The following is a 26,899-nucleotide window of genomic DNA, read 5'->3' on the forward strand; positions in this document are numbered from 1 at the left end:
TTTGAGTCCTATTATTGAGAATAAAACTGGATCAAACTTAAAGAACTATTATATTATTGGGAAAATGACATTGAGGTCCCATGCAACACAAAATACTACAAAAAGGTCCCAGGAAATTTGGTAATGATTCTGAAGTCCCAAAGGGACTTCAGTGCAATTTGATGAATTGCAAAATGACGCCTCTGCCCCTGGTGAAATGCCCTGTTTTTCAGTCTGAAAATGAACACTCTGTACGCAGGAAGCAAGAGAGAAAAAACCCAAACTTCATTCTGCTTCTTCCCCCATTCCCATATGAAAATCTCATCCACTCTATTAATGTCAATCATTGGCAAAAATTGCTTGTATTTTTGGTTTGGTGTGTGTTTGGTCATTCAAATTGGGGTTTTATTATAGGTGGGTAAGGTGATTATGGGTGTTCTGTTTCTAGGTATATTGTGGGTGGGTTGAAGGTGAGCTTGCTCTGTTTGGGCATAGTTTCAGGGGGAACTGATGAGAAAGATGAAAGTTGGTGTGATTAGAAACCCTTATTGCGAAATAGGAAAATATGTTGTCAATAGGGCCGCGACAGTTGTCAATAGAACTCCTTGACTTGTCAATAGTAACAGCATTGTACAGATTTACATTAACTGATTTTTTAAATTTTTTACACAAAGGCCATGACCTTCTGTACCCTTGACTCATTGGTAGAGGTTACAAAAAGAGGAAGAAGAGGCAACAAAGAAGGGTGAGTAGTTACATGAGGCAAAAAAAAAAAAAAAAAGCCACTTTGATCCTAGACAAATGATGGCAAAAGAATTTTTTCATAAATAGAAGTGACATAAATTTTTTTGGTAGATGTCACAACACACACAAATAATTAGCTTAATACTGGATACATGCAACTATTTGTTTTTTTTAATGGGGTTATAAAATCAGTGTAATTACATGTATATGAAGTTGTAAATGAAAGTTAACTGTGTATTACATTCTGATACATAGTTTGTTGTCATTATCCGCACCCTTCATTGTCAATACATGCTTCGTCACTTGTCACTCACTGCACCATCAGTTGTCAATTAATGTACTGATATAAATTTTAAAAAAATATGATTTTTATTACATAATGTTATACAACGTCATACAATATCACTAATTCCTCAAAACTAATATATTTTTTATAATATGATATAGAATAGCTATTAAAAGTCAATCATCATTGATATGAAATCATAAAATCACTTGTCATAAACAACATATTCACTTGTTAATGGTTTCAGTGTAACTTGGCATGTTAGATTCTGCTGTCATTTCAATTGTCATTATTCGCACCCTACATTGTTATTAGACCTATTATAACTTGTCAATTAATTTGCTGATATAAGTTGTCAACAATATGAATTCAAGTTACATAACCTGTTTTAGTATCATATGATATTTTTAATTACTCTGTCATATTATATTTTGATTATATTGTCATATATAATTATTATTAATGAAGTGTTAATGATAGCACTATGACTTGTCAATGGAAACACTATGATTTATCAATGGTGGCACTATGACTTATGAATGGTAGCACACTGACTTGTCAATGGTAGCACTGTGACTTGTTGTTCACCAAATAACTTCTCGAAAGGTTTGGGCACTGCGGCGGATATGATTAGGTGCCCCGGTGCCTTACACAGAATGGCAACTCCTTGGGACAGATGGGGGTGCCGCGACAGATATGGTCAGACGCTGCAGCGGATTATTAGTTGTCAATGGTGGCACACTAACTTGCCAATGGTGGCACTATAATTTGCCAATAGAGTACTGTGACTTGTTAATGTAGGCACTGTCTTTTATCAATTGAACATAAATCTGAGTAACACCTTCTTCTTAATAATTATATTTTAATGCAAATATCACTTAACATTATAAATAAATGACACCTTCAGTTATAAAAATTTTGAACATTAATTATTAATATTCACACATTCATTTGTTATAAAATGTTATATCACTTGTTATTAACTTCTGTTATATTACTTGTTATTTTGGATAACTTAGGTTGTTAATTTCTACGTCGGATGCTGTTGAGCTATACACAACTAAGAATTTCAAAAGAAATGAGTCACTTTCTTTTCTAGCAATTGATGATATAATTTCCTTCAATTCTTCATAACTTGTTCCCTCCTTTATATTGTTGTTCTTACACTACCTCCCACATATCTCATATCATCTTCTCTATCACTTATAAACTTTATCTCTATGTGAACAAAGCAAAATAGATGCTTTTCAGATGTATTCGTCATCAGTAATTTAAACCTGCATCAAGAATCATGCAACTGCTATTGACAAGTTAAGGAGCTACGTTGACAACTGTCGTGGCACACATTGACAACTATCACGGCCTGATTGACAACACAATATCCCATTTCGTGCTAAGAGTTTATACCCACACTAACATTCATCTTTTTCTTCCTTTGCTACTAAACTAACGTCAGCGCAGAGCAAAACCATTAACAAGTGAATTTGTTGTTCATGACAAGTGATTTTATGACTTCATATCAGTGATAATTGACTTTTAATAACTATTCTATATCACATTATAAAAAATGGATTAGTTTTGAGGAATTAGTGATATTGTATGACATTGTATAACATTATGTAACGAAAATCATATTTTTTTAAATTTATATCAGTACATTAATTGACAACTGATGGTGCAGTGAGTGACAAGTGACGAAATATATATTGACAATAAAGGGTGCGGATAATGACAACTAATTATGTATCAGAATGTAATACACAGTTAACTTTCATTTACAACTTCATATACATGTAATTACATTGATTTTATAACCCCATTAAAAAAAACAAATAGTTGCATGTATCCAGTATTAAACTAATTATTTGTGTGTGCTGTGACATCTACCAAAAAAATTTATGTCACTTCTATTTATGAAAAAATTCTTTTGCCATCATTTGTCTAGGATCAAAGTGGCTTTTTTTTTTGTTTTGCCTCATGTAACTACTCACCCTTCTTTGTTGCCTCTTCTTCCTCTTTTTGTGACCTCTACCAATGAGTCAAGGGTACAGAAGGTCATGGCCTTTGTGTAAAAAATTTAAAAAATCAGTTAATGTAAATCTGTACAATGCTGTTATTATTGACAAGTCAAGGAGCTATATTGACAACTGTCGCGGCCCTATTGACAACATATTTTCCTATTTCGCAGTAAGGGTTTCTAATCACACCAACCTTCATCTTTCTCATCAGTTCCCCCTAAACTATGCCCAGACAGAGCAAACCCACCTTCAATCCACCCACAATATACCCAGAAATAGAACACCCATAATCACCCTACCCACCTATAATAAAACCCCAACTTGAATGACCAAACACACACCAAACCAAAAACACAAGCGATTTTTGCCAATGATTGACATTAATAGAGTGGATGAGATTTTCATATGGGAATGGGGGAAGAAGCAGAATGAAGTTTGGGTTTTTTCTCTCTTGTTTCCTGCGTACAGAGTGTTCATTTTCAGACTGAAAAACAGGGCATTTCACCAGGGGCAGAGGCGTCATTTTGCAATTCATCAAATTGCACTGAAGTCCCTTTGGGACTTCAGAATCATTACCAAATTTCCTGGGACCTTTTTATAGTATTTTGTGTTGCATGGGACCTCAATGTCATTTTCCCTATATTATTTCCTACTGAACATAAATTCGTCCTAAACATGTAATGGAAACAAGAGATTCAGGTAGTTGTGATGAAGATAAAAAGAAAAAGGTGGTTGTAAATTTTATTAGTCAAATTATGTTGAACTTACTTGACAATAAGACACATGCTGAGATTAAAAGACTAAATTAATTAGGACAGTAAAAGATAAAAGCTGGTTTAACTCGAGACCCTTGTGTCTGTACGTTATTTGTACCTGTTCGTGGAACGAGTTTTTGGGCAGAGAGTATTTCCCAAACACGAGTCTATATCCTCATTTGCAGCCATGATAGATAGATAGATAGAGAGAGAGAGAGAGTTCCTAGGATATCATGCGATATATATATATATATATAATGTCAACTTGTATTATGTATATCATAAAGAACAGCGGAGATGTCATAATAGAGAAAATACTCTGCTTTACTATGAGGTGTTGTAGGTATAAATAATCTCACAAGGTAGAATCTGCATATAGGATAAAAATAAACCGAAAATCACATATATAGCGATTTCTCTAAATCAGATGTAGGAATATGCAAGAAAAGGAAAGCATAAATCATTTGCAGGAGGTGAACTTGCAGGTAACATTTCCAGCACCAGAATTGGCCCTCATGAAGCGTAGAGCAGTGAGGAGGACAGTCCTAGTTGAACCCATCAAGGCCCAATTCATGTGCTGCACCACACTAAGTGGATGGTAAGAGAACTGAAGGCTGTTGTAGGAATTCAAAAGTGCAGTGACTCCTTCTCTAAGCAAAGTCCTGTAAGGGTCTCCTCTCCCATGCAGACCATTCCACAGTGTCATATCATTCCCATATCTCCTGGCTGCAGCCATTCCAAAAACTACTGCTACTTTTGTTTCTGGGTTCACCCCCCTCCAATAGCATTTGTATTCTGGCGTTGTCCACTTCCTGACAAATTATCAACATCCACACAAAGTAATTACTCCATTGTTGCAGTGCAAGGAAGTAGAAAACTTAAATTCAACCTTCCTTCATAATTATACTGGTGTGATCCATTGGTTTAACCCACTAAGGAGGTATTTGGTGCATTTTAATACGACTATTGAATACAATTGGTATTTTTTCAGATATTAACAAATGTAAAATCAACATAAATTTTGGTTGGTTTAAGATAGCTTGAAAAATACCATCTGATTAACTCAAACGGCACTACACATCTTGGCTCGACATCAATATATCAAATACAGACATCAATCTGACATAACAAGCTTCACTAAATGATCTTTTTGTTAAAGCCGATAATCTTACCGGTAAGGACACGCTGAAGCTTCTGCAAAGATAAGCGGTGGCGGAGGTGGCAATGGAGGCAAAGGTGGCAAGGGGGGAAGTCCAGCAACTGGAGGAAGCTGGAAAGGCGGAGGAGACTTGTGCTGTGTTGGCGGTGCGGGCACAGGATTTGAAGATGATGCGCATTGTTGCATTGGCTTGGCAGGCTGAGCTAGCAGAGGATCCACTGTGTACATTTCCATGTCAAACATCCTAAACATAAGTCTAAGGTTCTGGGGTGGACCAGAAGCTTCACCACAACCCATTGATCCCTCACCACTGCCTGACACACGAGCAGAACAACCATTCAAGTCCGGTGTTCCATCAAGCCTCATCGTATAGCTTCCAAACCAATTTGTTGTCTCTTCTCTTGACATAGTGACTTGCCCATTGCTATCAGCACAGGTCATGGTCACTTTAGCACCTGTGAGAAGGAAGAGTGGGGGAAAAAAAAAACCATCACTGCGGTTCAAACTTTGAAACATGGATCTCTAAGTACAGCGCTCAGTGGCGGAGAAACAGCATTGAATATCTTAATGACTGATTAAAACTCGTTCCCTCCTCAAATTTCAACGAGCTATGCAATTTTAGGGGATAATCCAAGAAGATCATGAAAATTAGTTGCTCTATGCATTGTTAATAATATTATTGGTATATGACCCGGAGTGCTCGATCTTTGACCGCAACTAGATTTTCTACCAGGTAATCTTAAAGGCGCGTTCATCCAAGATTTTTATCGAGTTGCAAAGCAAGGTAAAATTAGTATCAAATCCTTTTGCTCACAATATTTTGACTTAGAATGTATTGTATGATAGGGAAAGAGTACTTTAAACAAGCGGAAGAAAGACACAGTGATTTAAAACAGTAACAAAGTGAATGAAGGACAATGGATCTTACCATTAACGGGAAAATCGAAAAGCGATCTTTGGCCATCCTTGCATTGGTCACAGAACACAGTTCCGGTTACCATAGCATCTGCCTGAGTTCCATGGATCACAGCGAAAATGAGCAATGCTACGAAAAGAAGCTTCTTCCGAAAGTCCATGAATCTTGGACGCTGTCAAGGACACCACTGAGGCCAAAACAAAACCACGAAGGCACGGGTTGGTATGTCCAGAGTGGGATGAATACTTAAATGCAAGTGAGAATCAGTAAATGAGAAGCGAGTGGTGCACACATCCAACGTTCAACTGCCAGAGTTAATGAGGTATGTTGAAAATAAGTTTTTGGGGAAGGAATAAGCGTACGGTTTTCATTAATAAGTGATAACAAAGAAAAACCGTGTTGAAGATAGAACATGCCTTAAATAACATCCGTAAGTATCCATGTCTCATAAACCATTGCTGTATAACATAATGAAGCATTTTAACCCTCCTCATTGAATTAATGTGGGCATTTGTCATTAGTTGTATTTTTGAGCTTTTAATATCAGAGATCACAAATGAATCAGTGAAATCATTGTGTCTTCTACAAAAATAAACCAATGGATTAAGCTACAAACTTAGCATTTTTTCACAGTTCACGGGCAGGTTTGGTGAATGTCAAAGAAGCAGGAAACGTAGGGCAACAGAAATGGCAGCTCATAAATGAGTCTGATTAGCGTCTTTAAAGGCTCTAAATGTCTCATGGGGTGTCTACAAGTAGAAATTTAATAAGAGCGAATCACGAGACATGGAATTTTTTGTCCGGGTAATAGGCATCAAAGGCCATGAATGCAAGAGCAAAACAGTAATGAATGATTATGAAATATGAGGGCTGAATTAATAGGTAGAAAGAGTGTCGCAATCAAAATTAAAAATTTATGGGATTAATGAAAGTAACTGTTGAGATTTGATCTCAGGGGGAGACGTGGGGTAGTTTAATAGCCGCTACGTTTTGAGCTGATATAGCCACGGCGATGACGGGTATTAGTTGGCCGTCAAGGTAGAGATGAACATTAACGAAGAGAACTCCCATGGATGAAGGGAAGGAATAGGGTTCAAGTGTGAACCCAACATCACAGGAGGAATCCCATTTACTTCAAATTCATGCACTCTCTCTCTCTCTCTCTGTGTCAGTGCCTTTTCAACCTCACAGTCTCACAGCTCTCACGCCACATGCCAGTGCACTCTCTTTGCTTTTGCAGCCTCTCTTCGTTAAGAGTAAAGGATTAAAAACCTGATTAGAGGACAAAATTAACTAATTTATTATTTTCAAGGGACCGTAGTTCATATTCTTAAATTTATATAAAAGATGTGATTTTTCAATTTTGCCCTTCACTAAAAGTAATTACTACAATAAAATACTCTCAAGAATTTAAAACATACCAATAACTTGTTGCCATTAAGGACGGTAAAATTAGGGGGGGAAAATTAATTAACCGATTTTGCCCGATATTTAGGACCTAGCAAGGCTAGGAAGTAAAACTTCTTCCTATAATTAAGACCAGTGGAGGTAAAGTTTTGCTCGGCCATGATTATTTTGTAAACATAAATTTGCTGAATTTATTTATTTACATAATTTAACAAAATAACCTCAAATCTTTGTGCATAATTAACGTTAGGGGCAATATTTCTAATAGAGATTAACCTCTCTTAAGGTGCAAAGGCTCAAAATGAACTTCTCCTCATGATAACAACCACCCAAAATCCCCTTTTTGGATTGAATTTAACAAAAAAAATCAGTCCCTCTCACACCATGACGAATTAAAACTTAAAACCGAGACATGTCGTTCCATCCAACAAGAGTACCTCCAATCTAGCAACTAAAAAAAAAAAAAAACGTTCTTTCTCTATATATGGAAATTGGCAACCTGGAGAAAGTTTGCCGATCAACTCGTACTTCATTATGGATCCATCACATAATTTTACAAAAGCTGCTACAGTAAACAAAGTGGAGTACACCAGCGTCCACAATATTTATCAGATCGAACTCCATGGCCAAACGATTTAAGAATGACCAACGATATTAGAAGCTGACAGTTACTGATTTTAGCCAGTGGCAAAAACAAGACTGAGCAACCAACCCACACAAGTTCTTTATTTGCTTTAGAAACGTGCACGTTGAGCCAGCCTTAACCGTGCTTATTCACAAGTAACCGACGACAACAAAGGCAACAGTACAACACATGACAGATCATCATCCTCAATATCATTAAGATATAAATAATACAACACCAGAAATTCGCGTCATTCCACCGTATTGGATCAAATCAAAACAAAATACAAGAAATCAACAGCGGAGGGGAATCAGATCTGTCCTATGCACATACACATATTATTGAGTTGAAAATAAATACCAAAATCGTAAGTTCACAACCCAATCGATGTTTAATACAGATTTTCAAACGGCGAAAATTACCGCCACAATCGGCTATAAACAAAGATATAACAGCTAAGAGTATCTAGGCTACAAGTAGACCTACCAAAATTGTCTATAACCGTTTCAGTATAGTGTCTCAGAAATTCAGAATAGAAGCGTTTCGAAAAGTTATGACAAATTAAATAACACGGGGAAAAAAAAGAAGAAGCTCGGTCTTCAATTTCCAAATTTCTTCAAGTCTATTTCGCAGGGACAAAATTAATTCACAACCCTTCAGTTCTCTTCAACATGTCCATCCTCGGACTTCCCAGCGCTGCATCAGAAAGTAAACAAATTAACAGAATCAAAATAAGATCTGGAGAGACACCATACAATGGAAGTAACAACTATTAAATCGATTGGATGGTGATGGCCAGAAATCAATTATCGGAAACTATCCGAGGGACTCCAGGCCTAAGTACATGCTGGTGCTTCAGGGAAAAAATAGGCCACTTTCAACTTGAAATCCTGATTAGCGTATGAATTAAGAACATGACTTATGCATAATTGACCAAGACCATGTTCAACCCAGTGGAACCACGACAACGATTATGATTCATAGCTGGTCAGGTTCAAGTAATCAGATATAGTGAATAAGTGACTAAGCCTTAAAAAGTAGTCGTTGCTAAGTACTTGGACTAGACTTTTAACAATCGTCCCAACCGCAGAAAGTACAGGAATGCCAATGATGACTTCACATAAAATTTCTAGTACCCCTTAATGTAGGGTACCGGCTGGCAGTATGTCCAATTTACATATAGAGCGCATAAAACTTCGGACAGAAGGATCTAGCAGAAGGCTAAAACTGCAGCAAATTAGAACGAGCAAAAGCAACATTGCACAGCACAGGACAGGCACCCAATTAGAAGTCCTTGACTTTTAAGTTTTAACTCTCTTTTCTTCTTTTATTTTTTTTTTCGTTTAAAAAAAAAATGCTACCAACAAAGGGACTCCTCTCAACATCAAAAGAAGTCTACAGAATATAATTCTACCTGAAATCATCTCAACTTCTAATTAATGAAAAAAGTTTTTAAAAGAAGAAAAAAAAATGCATGTCTGAACCAACTAATAAGGCCAATCAAGAACAAATAACACAAGAAACTACCAAGTTTATTTTCGATTATCTTTACTGACAAACCTTGTGGGACGACTGTCATCAGATACTGCCTTCCTCCAACTCCTTTCAGCTCTTTCTTCTGGCAAATTGGCATGTGCATTGCCAGACCCAAAGCCCCTCCTACCAAGTCCTTCCTTCTTATCGACCGTCTCCTTAATCTTCATTGCGTCCAGCTGCTCGTCGATCTTCTTCCAATCCTGCCCTTTCTCGGCCAAAACCTCCTCCCTTGGCCTTGCGTCTCCGAATGGGTTTGGACCCTTGGGCTTTGCTACATTCCCAGAACCTTCTTGGCTTTCACTACTCAGAGGCAGTGATCGAGGCTGTAGATTAAGTCTCGGTCTTCCACTCGGTGTCTCAATTCTGTCAATGCCACCTCCAACGTTAAATTCCCCTTTCTTCCTGTTCCAATTATCCGAATCTGCACCACCGCTCGAACCAAATCCAACCTTCCTCTCTCTCTCAAACCCACCACCATTCGAACCGAATCCAACCTTCCTCTCTCTCTCAAACCCACCACCATTCGAACCAAATCTACGCCCCTCCGATGGCACGTAATTCTTATTAGATACCCAACTGTCCGATTCATCAGCTCTCGATTGTGAATCAGAAAAGCCTCCTCTATCCCTGTCCCTCCTCTCAAAACCATTCCCAACGGTCGATTTCTTCGCAGCAGCCCAATTATCTATTTCGTCAGCTCGCGAAGGCGTCATTTCACGATTTGAATCCCGGCCGAAGGAACCATTCCTCCTGGGCTCATCAGAAACCCTAGATGAACCCCATCGAGAATTGGAAGACTCGTCCCCGCCAGAATTCCTATTGGGGCGGTCATAGGAACCATAAGACCTAAACCACCACCAAGTCGACCCCGGTCACGCTCAAGTTCCTCGGCAGTTCGCTGGCGAGGACCGGTTGGCAGCATCATGAGATCTTCATGCGTCAAGGAATCAGAATGGGAGGGTTTAGGGCCCCCGTAAGTAGTGAAATCGGCCAAGGGGATCGCCTGGGCCTTCTTCTTCTTTGGCTTGGTGGCAGCGGCGACAGCAAGAGAAGGAAATTGGGAAGTGTCATCCTTGTCTTTCTTTTGAAGGAGCTCGGCTTCTTGCTCTTCAGAATCAAGCGCCCATGCTCCCGGTTTAGCCCAGGCAGATACAGAAGCCGCCATTGCTATGCTTTGGTTCTCTCTCTCCGTGAATCCTTCGTTCTCTTTTTCTCAGTCGAGGTTGCGTTTGTTGGCAGCGAAAACAGGCGCGCGCGATGAATAAATATATCTGTGGGTTATGCCTTCGGGTCGGACGGTCGAAGGTCTTATCGCTCGATTCTGCCTGACCGATCTCTTTCAACGGTTATGATTTCGTTTTCTTTCTTCTTTTGAAAAATAAAAAAATAAATGATGCCTGATTTGCAACAGCCATGTAAATCTCTCGGGTTAAATTTCCTGCGGCCATGGGCACTTCAACTTTTATTATTTTCCTGCGGGTAAAGTAAACTACTTAATTTAAAAAGACGCATATTTATATATTTTTGTTATATATCGATATTTTTTTAATTTCAGTTGATGTTAAAAATCTCATACATCTTATAAAAACTAAAATATATTTCTCTCCATCAATTTTATAAGGAAAATAGCATTGCTTTGACTTTGATAATTTGATATTAAGTTGTGTAAACTGTAAAGCATGAATTTATGATACAAATTATACAATTATTATTATTGAAAAAACTGGTTGTTTAACATTTTATGCTACATTTAATTTGGCTCAGACCATATCACCATCAGTATGGGATCTATTGTCTATAGAATTATATCAATATTAGTTCATGGAATAAGGCTAACATGAGGAAAGTGTAGATTTTATCTAAAAACTGTTGATACGATACATTTAAATTTCTTTCTGGCCAACAATACGGTACATTCATCTATAGCATTGTTTTTTTTTTTTAACTAAATACATTCATTTATAGTTCGATTCCGCCTAGATTTAAATATTTTATTGAGGAAGCTATATATAACGAAAGAGAATAATATTACCGCCTGCTGAGCAGCACCGTATTCCCACTTGCTTAATACTACCTCCGGTCCTTAATATAAAAGCTAATTTGATTTTTATTTTGATCCTAAATATAAAACCCAATCTATTTTGTCTCATTTTTATCCATTTTTTTCAATGTAATCCTTGTAATAATTATAGTTCTAACTAATATACTTAATTAATAAGAATAATTTAGAAAATACAACACATATTTATTATAAATAACTAACTTAACTAGTTTTTAAATCTACTCAAATTAGTCAATTAGGTCTTATATTAAGGATCGGAAGTAGTATAATATTCTGAAAAATTCGTAATTGTTTGCTTTGGATTCATGGCATGGTAAAAATGCTCACAAGAATACACATCAAACTCAGCAACAAAGTGACCTTGCTTAAAAGCAGAAACTTAAAGAGTTACCAGGCACAGCTAGTAAATCTCAGAGATGGCCGGCAAAACCAAAAAAAAAAAAAACTAATGAATCTAAGAACCAGCCATGTTTAAAGATAAAGTGACATGCGAAACTAAGCTAAAACCGTCATTACTTAAGTAGTTGGTGCTAACAGTTGTATCAACTGGCGTCATCATTTCCAATTACTAATCTTCATCTGTGCCTGTTTCCCAACACAGTAATTTCATCTGAAAAACACTAAAGATTTTCCAGAGAGTCTAGTATATGTTTCAAAATTTTTAAACAAACAAAAATAAATGCTTCTCATAACTGAAGAAGAATCAATAGAATCTGATAGTTGAATGACAAATGTAAATTTTGTACATAAAACAATGCCTAGTGTTACTAGCCGATGGGTAAGCAAGTCACAAGGATTTTAACACAGTGAAATCACCCCCTAACATCTGAAAGTGTCGCAATGTGATAATGATCACCGTTGCAGTTTCAATTGGATCCTGCGCTTGAATCTAGGGTGGTTCATCACCCATCCCAGGAGGGGTTCCCTTGCATAACCTGCATGCCTGTGCAGCAGCAAGCTGAGAAACGGCCAGAAAACTACAGGATTCCAAAATGCACAGATCTACATCCCACAATCGGTGACAAGCCAAGCACTCCAAACAGCAAAATTGGTTGGCATCAAGCTGTTGCATGATTGCTGCCAAAACATCACCACCCTCAGGACAAATCAATGTTCAACATATTCTGAACCATGTATAAGGATCAGGTGTTCATCCTCCAGGCCCTTCATCGAATCCTCACCAATGTACCACGTCAAGGTCCCTGCATTATAAAAGGAAGATTTTATTGCAGGATCAGGTTTAGAAACTATGGTGAAAAAATTCAAGGCTGTATAATGTATATCAGCAAATGAATGGATAACGGAAATCAGTCTGTTCCTAAGGTGCTGTTAAAACTATACCTTGCATGTTAGATTGCTCCTGATCTCTTGTCGCATGCAAAATTATTGTTCCCGAAAGAACGGTGATGAAACCACATACCTCAGATGCTACGCTGTTGGCATTCTGACCTGACCAATCCTACAACAAAAGTAGAAGAAAGCATAAAGTCAACATAATTTGCCAAAAGGAAAACTTTAGCATATAACTAACTGGATCCAAGAATATGAATCTGAGATTGTACCTTAAACATTATTGCACTAGCAATAATAGTCAGAGTTGTGAACATGACATAATATACAGGAGAAACAACTGCCGCGTTGAATGTATCTAGCGCCTAAAACATCATTGAATGGTGCCAGTTATGAAGTTCTAGAGAGTTATAGATAGGCCATTGATGGCTGACGGTTAAAGTCATAATAGTGAGAATTCCAACATGCAGTTCATCACAGAGAACACTACTTAGTTGTGCTCATCAGTTCACAAGCCAGCAAATGACGGAACAATAATAGGTAAGAAAAAGATACCAAGACTAAACAGGTAATTCCTCTAGCAAAGTTCCCAACACTAAACATACGAAAACAGCATAAAGTACTATCAGTGTTTACATTGCTACAGGGCAAGCTTTGCATATTCCCAGTAAATGAGCATGACTATTTTGTTTAATTTTAATGCACTTCTGTGTCTGTTCAGTTAACTTGCTTTTGGACTTGTGGGTTTTTGGCAAGGTCTTTGTAGCAGTTCGGTCCTACAATATGAGGAGATACGTGACCATAAAGCAATCATGCCTTACAGGGCCTAGTTCATAAAAGTTACCATCAAAATATTGATCATTTACAATTCTGGTTATAAATTACATCAGGCTTTCATATCTTTGCACACACCTTGTTCAGGTAATTCAACTGGGTAATGACACATATTGTTGCCACAGTGAGAAAAAACCAAGTCTGCGGAAAAGTTATTTGATTAACTCCCTCAAGCGTAAGCTTTATTGCAATTCCAATGGCCTTTATGCTCACAACCTGAATAATTACACGAATTTAACATTGAGCCAAAATATAGGTAGTTAGATCATGCATGGCGACATTAATACTAAAGTTCCATCCAGATGCTTGGCAAGAACATAATTACTGACCGTAAGTGAGCCCATCAGAGAACAAATTCCCAAGTAAACCAGCATATTAGTCTGTCCATAATGAGGTTCGAAGTGCAAAATCAAAGCTAAAACTACTGAAATTGTTGCCACAACATAAACTAGAAATGCTGTCCAAAGAAAAAAGAGCGTCAGTTAGCAGATAGGAAAACTCATTTGTGCCAGGAAGAAAAATGATCAAACTAGACCTGGTTGAGTGGCCAGATCCCATATTTCTTGCACTGAATTTGGAGTTTGTTCTTGAGGTGCATGAATAACAATAACCACTGATCCTACAATACAGGATATACATCCCAATATCCCCATCTTCTGAAGCTTTTCCTTTAATAAGAAGTGAGCCAAAACAGCACTTGCAATATATACTGAACGTTAGTTCCAATACAAAATCATAGCCGTGGAGTATTCAATAGACTAAGCACTAGAATATTTACCTGACAATGATGCTCAGAGCTCCGAGGGGGGTAACCAGAACTGCTGGAGCATAGATATAAGCCACAAAATTCGCAACCTCCCCAATAATCACTGTAAACCAAGTATTTTCAAGATTCATTTGCATTTGTTACATCATTCAAGCATACTAAAAGCAAAGAGGGGATCAACACCCTAAACTTACTTGTCACCATGCCAGCCCACCATAGTGGCTCTAGTAAGTAAGTATAGCCACCACCTCCTGCAAATTTCAAAACAAAATTTAATGACAAGCTCTAATAGCCACAAGTAATAGCAGCAAAGCATGAAACATAAGGGATCAATGAAGTTGAAAAAAGTTGTATATCACCAACACAAAATACTAACAGACTTATTGACACTGCTGTTTTCATGTTAAAAGCATTATTGCATGACAACCTGACCAGCCTGTTAAACAGGTTAGAATCTGTTATTAAATACAAAACCGGCAATAATTCATCATTCATTTAGAATAAGATCCAGGAATATATTCTGGCCAAACAGATTCTAGGGGAATTCTGCATCAAACCCTACTTTACCACTCAAGATTTCAGCCAACAAGGGTATGCAATTTTTCACTCTTATTTCGGTTCCTCAAAATTCAAAAACATCAAATTTAGATTGATGAGTGTCGCAACCAGAGGTTTAAACTGCAGAGTTGATGGGACTGAAAAAAAAAAAAACCAGGTATGAAGGCAGCTCCTCAAGCCCAATTATACCAAACGCCAATGTTCCCATAGATCCAAAATAACCCTGGTTTGACAATGAAGAGCTTCTAGAATAGCAGGAGGGAAGAAGAGGAGCTCATTCTCACTGAAATGAAAATTTACAACATAAAAACATAAGTTCTCCTATCACCAGGCAATTTATTCAAACACGAGATTGCTTAGCAGGTAACTTCATGATTCACCGAGCAATGATCAAGAAACAGCAAATAACCAATACCATGATGCCTCTGATTATTTGGAAGATATCAAAAATAGGTAAATAAACAAGAAATTCCATGAGGCTGACCTGCGCGAGTACCGTGGACACCGGCACGCTTAAGACCCTTCTTCTTCAAGATAAAGCTTGCCCCTATGAATACACTAGATGCAACAGCCAGTATCAAACCCTTCGAATTTTGGGAAACTCCCATCTCTATCTCACGGTCAATGTCAACTTCAATTGAATTGTGGAAGACGACGACAAGGACGTCGTCGTGCTCAGTTTTCCCGCCAAGAAGGGATCGATCGACTTCCCTCCAGGGAAATTAAATCAAAGAACAAAGAGGATCGTCCAGGTGTCCTGTGTGGAAGCCCTCGAGTCACGGGAACTGGACCGCAGTTGACTGCTGGTGATATAGAGATTATTAAGCAGCAGATAGACGTGCTCGTAAATTTAAACCCCTTGAGACGTATCTCTGATTTTTAAGCCGTCGTCGTCGTCTAGTCGGAAGTTTCCTGTTAATCGCGGCAGTAATCCTCCGCTTCGCAATACGTCCAGCTTAGCTCCACTCCCGTCCTGATCAATACTCCCATACACAAACACTATTCGTATTGAAATTGAACCGTGGCACGTTCCTCCTGGCCAGCCTGGAATTCATCAAATCTTTGCCGTGGCGGCGTGATCTCCAATGACGCAAATACCCCTTGAATTACTAATTACGGTTATTACTTGCAAGGTATTTAAATTCAAGAACACTCAATTCTGCATGTAAAATTTGGCCAAAAAAAATCTGCATTTAAGAAAAACGCTTATTCTAATGAAGTAGCAACCCGTTAAATGTATTTGCCCAAATATATTGTAATAATGAATAACTTTATTAGCATATGTTGGCCAAAAAAAAAATATTAGCATATACTCCTCCGGTCCTTAATATAAAACTCATTTAACTAATTTGATTAAATTAAGAAAGTTAGGTAAATTAGTTAATTATAAGAAAAGTGACACATTTTTCCTAAAACACCATAATCATCTTTCTTAATACCCCCTCCCCCTCTTCTACTTGATTATGGTTGGAGGAGTATCCATAGAGGTAATTTAGAGAAAATTAAAAAATATGAGAAATGGGTTTTATATTTAGGACCAAAACCAACTCAAGAATTGGATCCTTAATCGGAGGAGTATTATTTATGCTTGGATTGCATGGATAAAACATAAATTATCTGATAAGCATAGATTTCATGGTCTGATTATTGATGATGGCATGGATAAACATATTTTTCTTTATTATCTTCGAATATAGTTTCCTTGTTTGAAGATTTTGTAACAATCACTCAACTTTTAAAGATTAATTTTAATTCACATAAGTATTTGATTTTCTATAATAAATTTTTTGGGAAAAAAATAAACATTCCCTGTTAAAAGGTATGCATTCCAACCGTAAATTGATTTCCCCTGATAAATATAACAATCGAAGTAAGCTTCCCTACCTTGAGTCCAAAAAAAAAAAAGTAAGCTTCCCTACGCCGTCTCCTCTCTCAATTAGAATGGATCTAAATCATGCGAATGAATCCAATATTTGTTATATTTATAATTTATAAATAAATAATTTTTATAGATAACAATTCATAAACAAATACCCCATCCGTTTTTTCATAACATCTTATTAACTAAATTACGTGATTTAAAAAAATAGTTAAAATTAATTAAAAGTAATAAATATGTAAAAAAAAGAAATCTCTGTTTTTAAGTATGTTCATATTTAATGAAAGAAAAAAAATAAGAGAGAGAAATAGCAGTAATGAGAAAAATGACAACAAAGAATGAGAATTAATTAGGCACAAAATTAGTAAAAATGTATTTATTGTTCAAATAATACTTGGTAGGATCTTATAAAAAGGACCAGATCAATTCAAATTTGAGAATCTCATAAATAGAACCAGAAAGAATAATACGATTTCCTGAAACAGTATTAGGTTATTTATCTTAATAGATATTTGAACATCAATTTGTCACGTTATATGAGAAACTTGATCCCTCCATTAAACTTGATTTCTGTTTTTTTTTATTAAGTACAGATATGTTCTTGTTAGAAACAATTATATTCAAAACACTATCTATGACATCTCTCCAAGGAGAATTCAAGCTTTGGTTTAATTATTTGCATTTTGGATTAAAAAACGTCAGACAGAAAGAGTAAGCCCACAGAGAAATCAGGTGAAGGGTCTCACACAATGCTTTTGAAGTACCAGCAACAGCAACAGAAAAAGCCAACCGCAACTAATAAGTGTTGATTCAAATAGAAGAGACTTAAGCACCTTAAACATTATGTCATAAGTTTGATTTTTAGAGTAGTGTGTATGAAAAAAAAAAAACACTATTAGGAAAGGTTCCTGTTACAACGTCTGACAGTATCATGAGAAATTAATTTCTTACTGCTTGAGTAGGAAGATATTTTAGGCAACAAAAAAAAAGCCAACCGCAGGTTATTAAGGTTAAGGGGCACTCTCAAAAAAAATTTTAAAAATAAACTTTTTTATATATAAAAAAAAAATTATCCACCAGCAGTGGGCTTATGAACATGATTGGTCGTTTGAGCGGGACGAAACGATATCTCGAACAACCCTCATTCAAAAGTTTAAAATAGGACAAGGGGTCCAGCTAGGGGCCTCTCAGCAACAGCATCATCAGCAGCACCCTCTTTTCTCGAGACCAAAAACATGTTCACTTTTCCCTCCACTCATCGTTATTCTCCCTTTTTTGACCAAGCATCGTTATTCTCCCTTATTATATGGAGTATGGACCCTATAAATATTTTATTACCCCCATCTCACATGCCTCTTGCACCCATAAACGTCAACATACTTCCAACACAGTATTTTACTACCCAACCTTCCTTCCGCTTCCTTTTTTTTCCCCAACCTTCCTTCCGTTTCCTGCCAATACGAAAATCCACCTTTATTCCCAAACCCACTACCACAAAAATTCATACTTACCATCCTCCTCTTAGAATATATCCCACCCACCATTTCGCTCACTGTCATTTTTATTTCGAAACAGTACAATTAAATTGGAGATCAAACACATAATTTTTTGGCAATATTCCAACTTTATTCGTGGTGGCTCAGTATTATCATCACAAGACTCCACTCAGTGTACCACGTACTGATGTGGAGATTTTAGAAGAAAATTACATATTATCAGCGGTGAGAGAACCATGGCTTAAACAACAACTAAAACCCGGAGTTTTAAAAAGCGGAAAACGACGCCGCATAGAAGAACACACGATCGTCAGTCGCACGCTTCTCTAAGAGAGTTGACCGCACTCGGCAATCACCACTGGCTTTGAGGTCTTCCCAGACCTTGACCCCACCTTCTCGATCTCCCTCACCACGTCCATGCCTTCCACCACCTGACCGAACACCACGTGCTTGCCGTCCAGCCACGACGTTTGGGCCGTGCAGATGAAGAACTGCGACCCGTTGGTTCCGGGTCCGGCATTGGCCATGGACAGGACTCCGGGGCCCGTGTGCTTCTTCACGAAGTTCTCGTCCTCGAACTTGGCGCCGTAAATCGACTCGCCGCCGGTGCCGTTCCCGGCCGTGAAGTCGCCGCCCTGGCACATGAAGTCCGGGATCACACGGTGCAAGACGGAGCCCTTGTAGTGAAGGGGCTTGCCGCTGCGGCCCACACCCTTCTCGCCGGTGCAGAGGGCACGGAAGTTCTCGGCCGTCTTTGGGGTGGTATCCGCGAAGAGCTCCATGACTACGCGACCGGCGGGCTGATCACCGATGGTTATGTCGAAGAAGACCTTAGGGTTTGCCATTTTCTCTTGCTGGGAACTAATTTCAAAGGGTTTTCACTCCAAAAAAGACTGCATAAAAACAGTAGCGAGAACGAGTATATATAGGACTCTGCGGGTGATGTCTAGGGAACTGACCGTTGGATGGAACACGTGGCAGAATTATAACCGATATGTAGTGACCCTAGTGAAGTTCGGAATTGACCAGGGTTAGTAGGGGCATCCAAGCGGAAGGATATGCTCTTGCCACTTCTCTCAAGATGCGGACTTTGACGAAGCAGAACGGACGACGCTGCACCAATGGCCCTTTTTTCCCCATCACAACCAAAAGAAACAAGAAACAACTACGACACACTAGGAGGGAGATATGGGGACTATTTAGTTGGTAAGGGTCGTCATGGTTCGACGGAGACGGTGATGGAGATGGTACCAACCGTGCCTAACTATTAATGGATACTTGGGGAATGTTCTTAGACGGCAAACAATTTATCTGCGAACTAGGATTTGTTTAACTCTCCATCTCAAACCTTAGCTTGCGAGAAACAACCACAACAAATCCGTAACATAGACAAAAATGTCTGCACATCGATCGAATGGTGGTGCATGGGTGGGGGACTAATGGCCCTTATCCCAGTCCCCACTGATATGAAAATAGAAGGCCGCTTTACTGTCGAGTTCAATTCCATGGTCTCGTCTTTGTTTCTCTAATTTAAAATAAAAACGACTCTCCTTTTCAGTTGATAAGTATCCTGATATTCATACTCACGATGAAATTCATATCATTTGGATACAATTTTAGTGGCCTGAACTTAAAATTCTCAACTAATAATTTTTACATAAAAAATTATTTTTTTAAAAAACTCAGTTTAAAAGATTATATTTATTTTGGATTATCTACTTTTTAAAGAAGAGTATTTTTTAAAAAACAAAAATAAAAAAATAATTAAATCTCGTTGAAATTTGATTATGCTCACCGAAGCTTATTCAGTTTAGTTCTCGTGGGGTATTTTTGAAATAAATAAGATAATTTTCCCCTTTTGGGGCGCAAAAGAAATAACAGATATTTACTCGCGCGCGTGTGTCGTGCAAAATGTGATAAATGCTCCCCGACCCTTGATCGAATGCGGGTGGTGATTTTAATAATGCACAGAACCGTCTAGATAAGAGTGGACGTACGGTGTAGATTTATCGCAAACGGTAACTTTTGTCAGGTCTCTTAAGAGGTTGGGGGATCTGATCCTTGGACAAGGGAGAAAAAACCAAGTGGTGTGGGGATTCATCCAATATCCTGCTTCCCCCGAACACATAATCAAGGGAAAAAATTTATGCACTCTATCATATAACAATAAATTTTCCGTCTATTGTGCCCGCTGTTTAATATCTTTAATATTATTTTAAATTTTAACTATTCCTATTTAATGCTTTCAATCTCACAAAGTTATTATTAGAAATAAGTGATAATTATATCTTAAAATTTGAAACTGAAACAGAGACCAAATAAAAATTCAAGTCCAATGAATATTTAGGAACAGGGGAAATACAGATTTGAGTGACCAAAAACCAAAAGGAGATGGCATACATTTCTGTTATCATTCAATTATTTTTATTTATTTTTAAAATTCAAATGTACTGTTATATGCTCCTCCTGTCCGTAAGATATAATTAATTAATTTGACTAAATTAAAAATATTAGTTAAACTGGTTAATATAATATGTTTTTTTCTAAAATAACTTAAGCATATTCTTAATTCCCTTCCTTCTTTTATTACTTAGTTATTATTAGAGGGAATATTTGTAACACCTCACATAATTATATTCATATATGCGAGAAAAATACTTCATTTAAAAGTATATATATATTTATAGCATTCCAAGTATGTCATAATTTCAAAACATTTTTCTGACATAACAAAATAAACCATTGTATAGTCACAGCAAATAACAATACAACATAGTATGTGTTTGAAGAACACCAAAGCCTTTATAACTCACCCCATCAGTGCTTTTCTTTGTTTCCTACTAGATTCTTTGCCTGAAAATATTAATATAAGGAATGGGATCTGACGTCTCAATAACTATTGAAATTCTAATCTATACAAGAAAACCATATATAACACTAAGAATATAACGCTCTGAATATATAGGAAATATTCATTAAAAAAATATGATAAAAAGAAATATTTTTGTGTACCCTAATGATCTCTAAAACTTGTCTTAATCTTCAACTCACGTATTGCATCTCAACTTCTCGCTCTCTCCTTTTGTTTCCCGCTATCCCTTTCTCTTGTGCTCTCTCTCTCTCTTATTTTTTCCTCCTTCCAGCCTCTAACTACCCATTTCTCATTTTCTTCACTCTTCATTTACTCCTCCCCCCAAAATTCCTTCTGCCTAATTCAATGCCTTAGCTTTCCACCGAATTCGGTGGAAAAGCTGTCTTTCCTTCTTTTTTTTTTTTTTTTTAAATTTTAATAATAATAAAATTCAGTAGTTATTGAGACGTTAGATCTCATTCCTTACATTAACATTTTTAAGTGAAGGGTCCAATAGAAAACAAGGAAAGGTACCGATGGAGTAAATCGTGAAGGCTTCTGTACTTCTCCAGCACATTCTATATTATATTTTTATTTACTATGAATATAAGACTTTAATAGTTTATTTTGTTAAATTATGTCAGAAAAATATTTTGAAATTATGACCTATATTGAATGCTAAAAATACGTATAGACTTTTAAATGAAATATTTTATCACATATGTAGATATAGTTACATGAGGTGTTACAATATTAATATAGTTAGTTCGAAAAAAAATTAATAAAGATGTGAAATATGCCTTATATATAGGATCAATATTAATTTTTCTATTATAATTGATGCAAAATTTAACATGAAAACTCCCATCGCGTGAGACCGCAGTTAATTTTTTATAATAAAGTTTTAGTGCTTTACATAACCAAGTGCGTCAGAATCAGAAGTGTATTGAAGGAGGGCGTTGTTACGCATATATAATTGGATACCGCTTGACTAAAAAGAAAAAGCGAGCACAAGCACTAGATGCTTAGCCAAGGAGCAGGGCCATATCTCTCAAGGAATTCCGTTGATTTCCAACCGTAAGTATGTGACACTGACAATCATGCAACGCACTGCCCATTCATTACCGCCCCCACCTCACAGCTGGTCACATCTTTTGCTTTCATTTACAAAGATTCTGATGAAAACATTGCAGAATCACGGAAAGGAGTGGACACAAGAATAGGCATATCACTGCATAAAAGTAGATGACCAGTGTCCCCAGCTTCACATTAGGTGATAAAAGATTTCATTCTATTTGCCACCATGCCCTCACTTTTTCCTCCACACTCTTAATTTTTTTTATACTATCTTTGATTCTAAGTATAAAATATAATTTATAATATAAATTACACTACAAACTACTTTTTATATTTAAGACTAGAGACAATACATAAACTTATGAGAGAGGGGGGCAGCAGTAAATGGAGAAAATGGCATGGGACCTAGTTCCTAATTTTTTTTTTTTTTTTTTGCTAAAGCATAAATATCTTCTTATTCGATACACTGTCAAGTACTAAATGTTAACACCTCTCTTAGTAGGGATTCAAACCTTGACCTATCATATTATGAGAGGCTAACCCATTCTATCAGACTCAATCCTCGTTGATCACTGCCTAATAGGTTATTTCAAAGATTTCATATCCTTGAGGATTATCTTTAGAAATGGGCTAGGGCACTGATGAAGTTTCAAAAACACCAAAAACTATTCTAAAAATTATTTCTTTCTTTCTTTCTTTCTTTGGTTTTTTTTGGGGGGGGGGGGGTGTACGAAGACAATTACCAAATCCATAGAGGAGCCAGAATCCGCAGTTCAACAGGCAGCTAAAACCTTCCTTATGATGTTCTGATGTTCTTCTCTTGATTCCATTTCAAGCCACATCATCCAATTCATGTCCAATGCTCTTGGTTTCAGAGACGCAAATGAATGAGCCAAACAATCAGGTCGACTGTCCCATTCTCCAAATAAACCAAGTTCAAAACATTAATTAGAAGCCAAGATACCAAATTCACCAAGGAGCAGAACATAATTTAGATGGAATAAGCATATATAACTGAAATCTTGTTGGTCCCAAAAAAGTTTGTTCCCGTGCTAACTCATCCTTGTTAGTTTTTTTTTTTGTCCTTGTCTTTATAAATAAAAAGGTTCCACTAGTTCACTTCACCCAAGTGGAAAGAAAATGCAAAAATTCTGTCATAGGCTACAACAGAAAGGCACATTTCTCCAGCCTAAAATTTAGAACTACATCCTCGCGCTCTATTTAACTCTCCAACCTACTCTGTTACAAGATTCTGCACCTCAAAGCAGAGTCTTGTACGGCTGAATTCTGACGAGAATTATTTATCTACTTCTTCTTCTTTGATTTGCTTGACAGTGACTGAGCGTATGCAGTTCCCTGTATGTCAAAAGGCAGGAGGAAGAGAGAGACATCAGAAGCCTAGAGACATCAAAGGTTACACCAGAAAAAGGATATAATTGTTTCTTGTAGAAAGAAATGGCATTAAAAAAGCCTCTTTTTTCCTTTTCGTTCCCCTAACACTACCTTGAAAAACAGAAGACTAGAGATCACCATGACATCAAATAGAAAGAATTGTTATGATTAAGTCCATATACTCACCTCAAGCCATTCATCCATCGAAGCATCTGTAGTCTTTGTCCCCACTTCAACAGTTGGAGCCCTCTTTTTCTAAGCAAATATCAAAATCCATACATGACACACGAGAATCACCAAATGAGCAAGAATATATGATACAAATGGGTTCCGTGAGAAGGGGGGGGGGAAAAACCATGAGATATTTTAACAAAAGTATTCCAAAATCAGCTTCATTTCATCACATTAATATGCATAAGACTAGATAATAAGTCTGCAAAACACGGCCACATGGAAAACGATAACTAGAAGAATAAGAACTGCGTTACCTTAGATAGGCTCTGTATACGACCATGAACCCATAGCCCAAAGAGGACAAGAAGCGCAGCTCCAAGGGTAACAAGGAAAACAGATTCCATACTAAGAAAGCCACTAGGTTCAACAACTTCTATAGTTCCATTATAGAAAGTGCTCTGGTATGGATGTGTGTCAATCTCATATATAATGGTACCCACGAGATCAAAGTTTCCAGGCTGCACAGTAGAATGAAGAGGTTAGGTATGTTGAATAGTGAATCACTTTCTGAGTTTACTTAGAGAGAAACTGGGTTATGCTTCCAAACTAAAAAAGTTACTTGGAATAATTTGCTGAGAGTAAATATGTAAGGGAAAGTAGCCTGTGATGAGGCTGGCACCGAACCATTGTTAAAAACCTGCAGTCAAAGCAGAAGCTGCCATTTAAATAACACAATTTGCTGAACTAGGATAAAATATGAACATCACAACTCCTTTGCATAATACATAGGAAATTCCGTAAAAAAGCATTACCTGAGCAGTAAGGTTTTGGACAAGAAGACGATGGTTATATGGAATGTGAACACTGGCCTTAATTGCAATCACGTTTAAGCTTGACTCACCTGTTTATAGTTCAAACAATAAAGTGAATAAACTGATTTGAGAAACTTATATTTTCTTTTTTTTTTTCTTTCCTTTATCAACCCCCCAATGGCTACAAACGTAGGGGAACCATCGAACTGGAAAAAAAAACAACGCAAAACAATCTCATAAGGAGATGTTACTTTCAGAAAGAGTGATACACCACAAAACAAAGACACAAAGGCTGAATAACAGCTACAGGCAAATAAGATAAGAACAGAGCATGAAGCTGAATAACAAAATTTATAAAGAGCGTCAAAATAGATTCAATTACCATCATTTTTAACACCAACAAGTAGTTCAGTCTCTTCTCCAGCTGTTGCCACTGCATCAAATGAGCAAGGAAAAGTAACCGCCACAATTTTCTTAGAAGAAATAACACATCATAAATATAAAACAGGCAACCATACTGCTCTGAGCCACACAAGAAGATTCTTACATTTTGCGCTATTTTTTGGGAACAGACAAATTGTATCAATTCCAGGAGCAGAGGGAAAGCTCCCATCACCAAAATCTTGGACATCGTCACCGACAATGCCAAGATCACTCACTTCTTCAGTTGTCTCGGCGGCATCACTTGCGTCCGACTGGCACCTAACAACTAGGAAGTAGAAGAACTACATTTTACTATCATGATGTACAAAGTGCATTTATGATGACCGTGCACAGAACTTAATATTAGTCACAGAAAGTTTGGCGAGATATTTCAGGGAATGAGAACTAGGGTCCCAGAGAGGAAAAAATGTAAGCTGCACTCAGTTCCCAGCTTAAAAAGATGCCACCTTAGAATAGATGCATTTTTAACATCAAATTTAAAATGAAATGAACCAACCCAAATACAAATAACATCCAGTTGCCTACAGTCGATCACCCTTTTAATTTTAAGTGGTTCTGATTCAGAACCAAGAATTCAAATTGAATTTTATTTTGTAATAAAAATACACCTAAATTGAATCTAATGAAATGCAATTGAATGCTTCGAAGTTTAAATTATCGGTTCCCATTATAGGCATCAGCAGTTAACTGTCAAAGACAAAGTTCTAAAGCAAGTGCTTGCCAGTACGATGGCCAATATTAACAAAGAAAACTCCTATCTATAACTTCTACATAAGTGATACTAGAGACGGATGTCCATCAGTTCTGCGGAAAATAAGCCATGGAAGCCAAGAAAATCTTATGGTCCAACGGAGGTAAGACCCCAGAAATATTAAATTTAAGAGGAAAAATTCAGATCAAAAATCAAAATCCTGCTCCAAGTGAATTGGGTACGAAATTAGACTGATAACGACACTGGATAATTAAAGAGGTATACTTTCCTCAATCCAAAACATCGATATCCTAATACGCATGCAAGCATCGTTCTTATATTAATTAGACTACACATGAGAAGCAAAATCACAATATGGGAAATCGGGAATGAATGTACAGAGTGCACGTACGGGCAAGCTGACCGACCAATCATAAAAGTACACCAATGAAAAATCGCATCTAGATCTAGAATCCGAGTAACATACCCTGGACAAGAGGGGATGCAAGCAGAAGAAAGCGAGACAAAAAATCCAGAATTTGCGAGGGACGCCATGAGGGGAAAAAGGCCAAGGATCTAGGGTCGGCTTACACTTCTCGAATATTAATAATAGAACTTGCGGGCTCCAATGGGAATGGGGAGCCCATAAAATCGATGGGGATCTTTTTAGGGACTCACAAAAACCAAGTTACTCTGCTATGGGGAGCCCGAAGTGGCACGTTCTTTGGCGATTGTTCTGTTTTTCGTTGTAGAGAATTTTAATTTAAATACGATTAAAATATCAAAATTTAGATTTAGACTCTCATTTTTAATAAATTTTTAATCAGATCAAAAGTCCTAATTAAGAATTTATAAATGTTGCGTAAAAGATGGAATCGCCCACTCTAGTTTCATCACATTATGATTTATGATTAGAACAATTTGGAAATCAAAACTAAATAGGGAGGAAAAGTATATAGGAGATGTTTCCATCTTATTAATAAGGAAGAATTATTTCTATCACAGATTTAAAGATGAATTTATATCTAAAATTTGATTTCTTACGGAAAAAAAAAAACAGTTAACGATGCAAAAATTCTACCAGATTAATTGCTCCAAATTCTATCTATTTTAGAATTGCACTTAAAGAGTAAGAAAAAGTATTATTA

At 37.0% G+C, this 26,899-nt stretch overlaps 3 protein-coding genes and 2 pseudogenes across 3 annotated transcripts; all 5 read right to left on the reverse strand.

Annotated features, from left to right (window-relative positions):
• Positions 1–4,033: 4,033 nt before the first annotated feature.
• Positions 4,034–6,082, reverse strand: LOC114730952 (uncharacterized). Its single transcript, XM_028918071.1, has 3 exons — positions 5,870–6,082; positions 4,955–5,396; positions 4,034–4,594 (listed from the first exon to the last, which is right to left on the reverse strand). Exons 1-3 carry the CDS (start codon positions 6,015–6,017, stop codon positions 4,243–4,245), a joined length of 942 nt encoding a protein of 313 aa, XP_028773904.1. The 5' UTR covers positions 6,018–6,082; the 3' UTR covers positions 4,034–4,242.
• A 2,124-nt stretch (positions 6,083–8,206) lies between these two features.
• Positions 8,207–10,660, reverse strand: LOC114730857 (eukaryotic translation initiation factor 4B3-like; annotated as a pseudogene).
• A 1,438-nt stretch (positions 10,661–12,098) lies between these two features.
• LOC114730902 (probable magnesium transporter NIPA6) lies at positions 12,099–15,923 on the reverse strand. The gene is made up of 9 exons (XM_028918010.1): positions 15,420–15,923; positions 14,572–14,628; positions 14,390–14,480; positions 14,147–14,307; positions 13,941–14,068; positions 13,690–13,827; positions 13,050–13,142; positions 12,829–12,946; positions 12,099–12,689 (listed from the first exon to the last, which is right to left on the reverse strand). Exons 1-9 carry the CDS (start codon positions 15,541–15,543, stop codon positions 12,595–12,597), a joined length of 1,005 nt encoding a protein of 334 aa, XP_028773843.1. The 5' UTR covers positions 15,544–15,923; the 3' UTR covers positions 12,099–12,594.
• Positions 15,924–18,426: 2,503 nt separating this feature from the next.
• Positions 18,427–19,202, reverse strand: LOC114730909 (peptidyl-prolyl cis-trans isomerase-like). The gene has a single exon (XM_028918020.1). It carries the CDS (start codon positions 19,153–19,155, stop codon positions 18,637–18,639), a length of 519 nt encoding a protein of 172 aa, XP_028773853.1. The 5' UTR covers positions 19,156–19,202; the 3' UTR covers positions 18,427–18,636.
• A 4,023-nt stretch (positions 19,203–23,225) lies between these two features.
• LOC114730918 (translocon-associated protein subunit alpha-like) lies at positions 23,226–26,343 on the reverse strand (annotated as a pseudogene).
• Positions 26,344–26,899: the final 556 nt, after the last annotated feature.

The sequence above is a fragment of the Neltuma alba genome, unplaced genomic scaffold (genome assembly GCF_004799145.2).
Source record: "Neltuma alba isolate B1F8T4 unplaced genomic scaffold, ASM479914v2 tig00002517_pilon, whole genome shotgun sequence".
Classification (NCBI taxonomy): Eukaryota; Viridiplantae; Streptophyta; class Magnoliopsida; order Fabales; family Fabaceae; genus Neltuma; species Neltuma alba.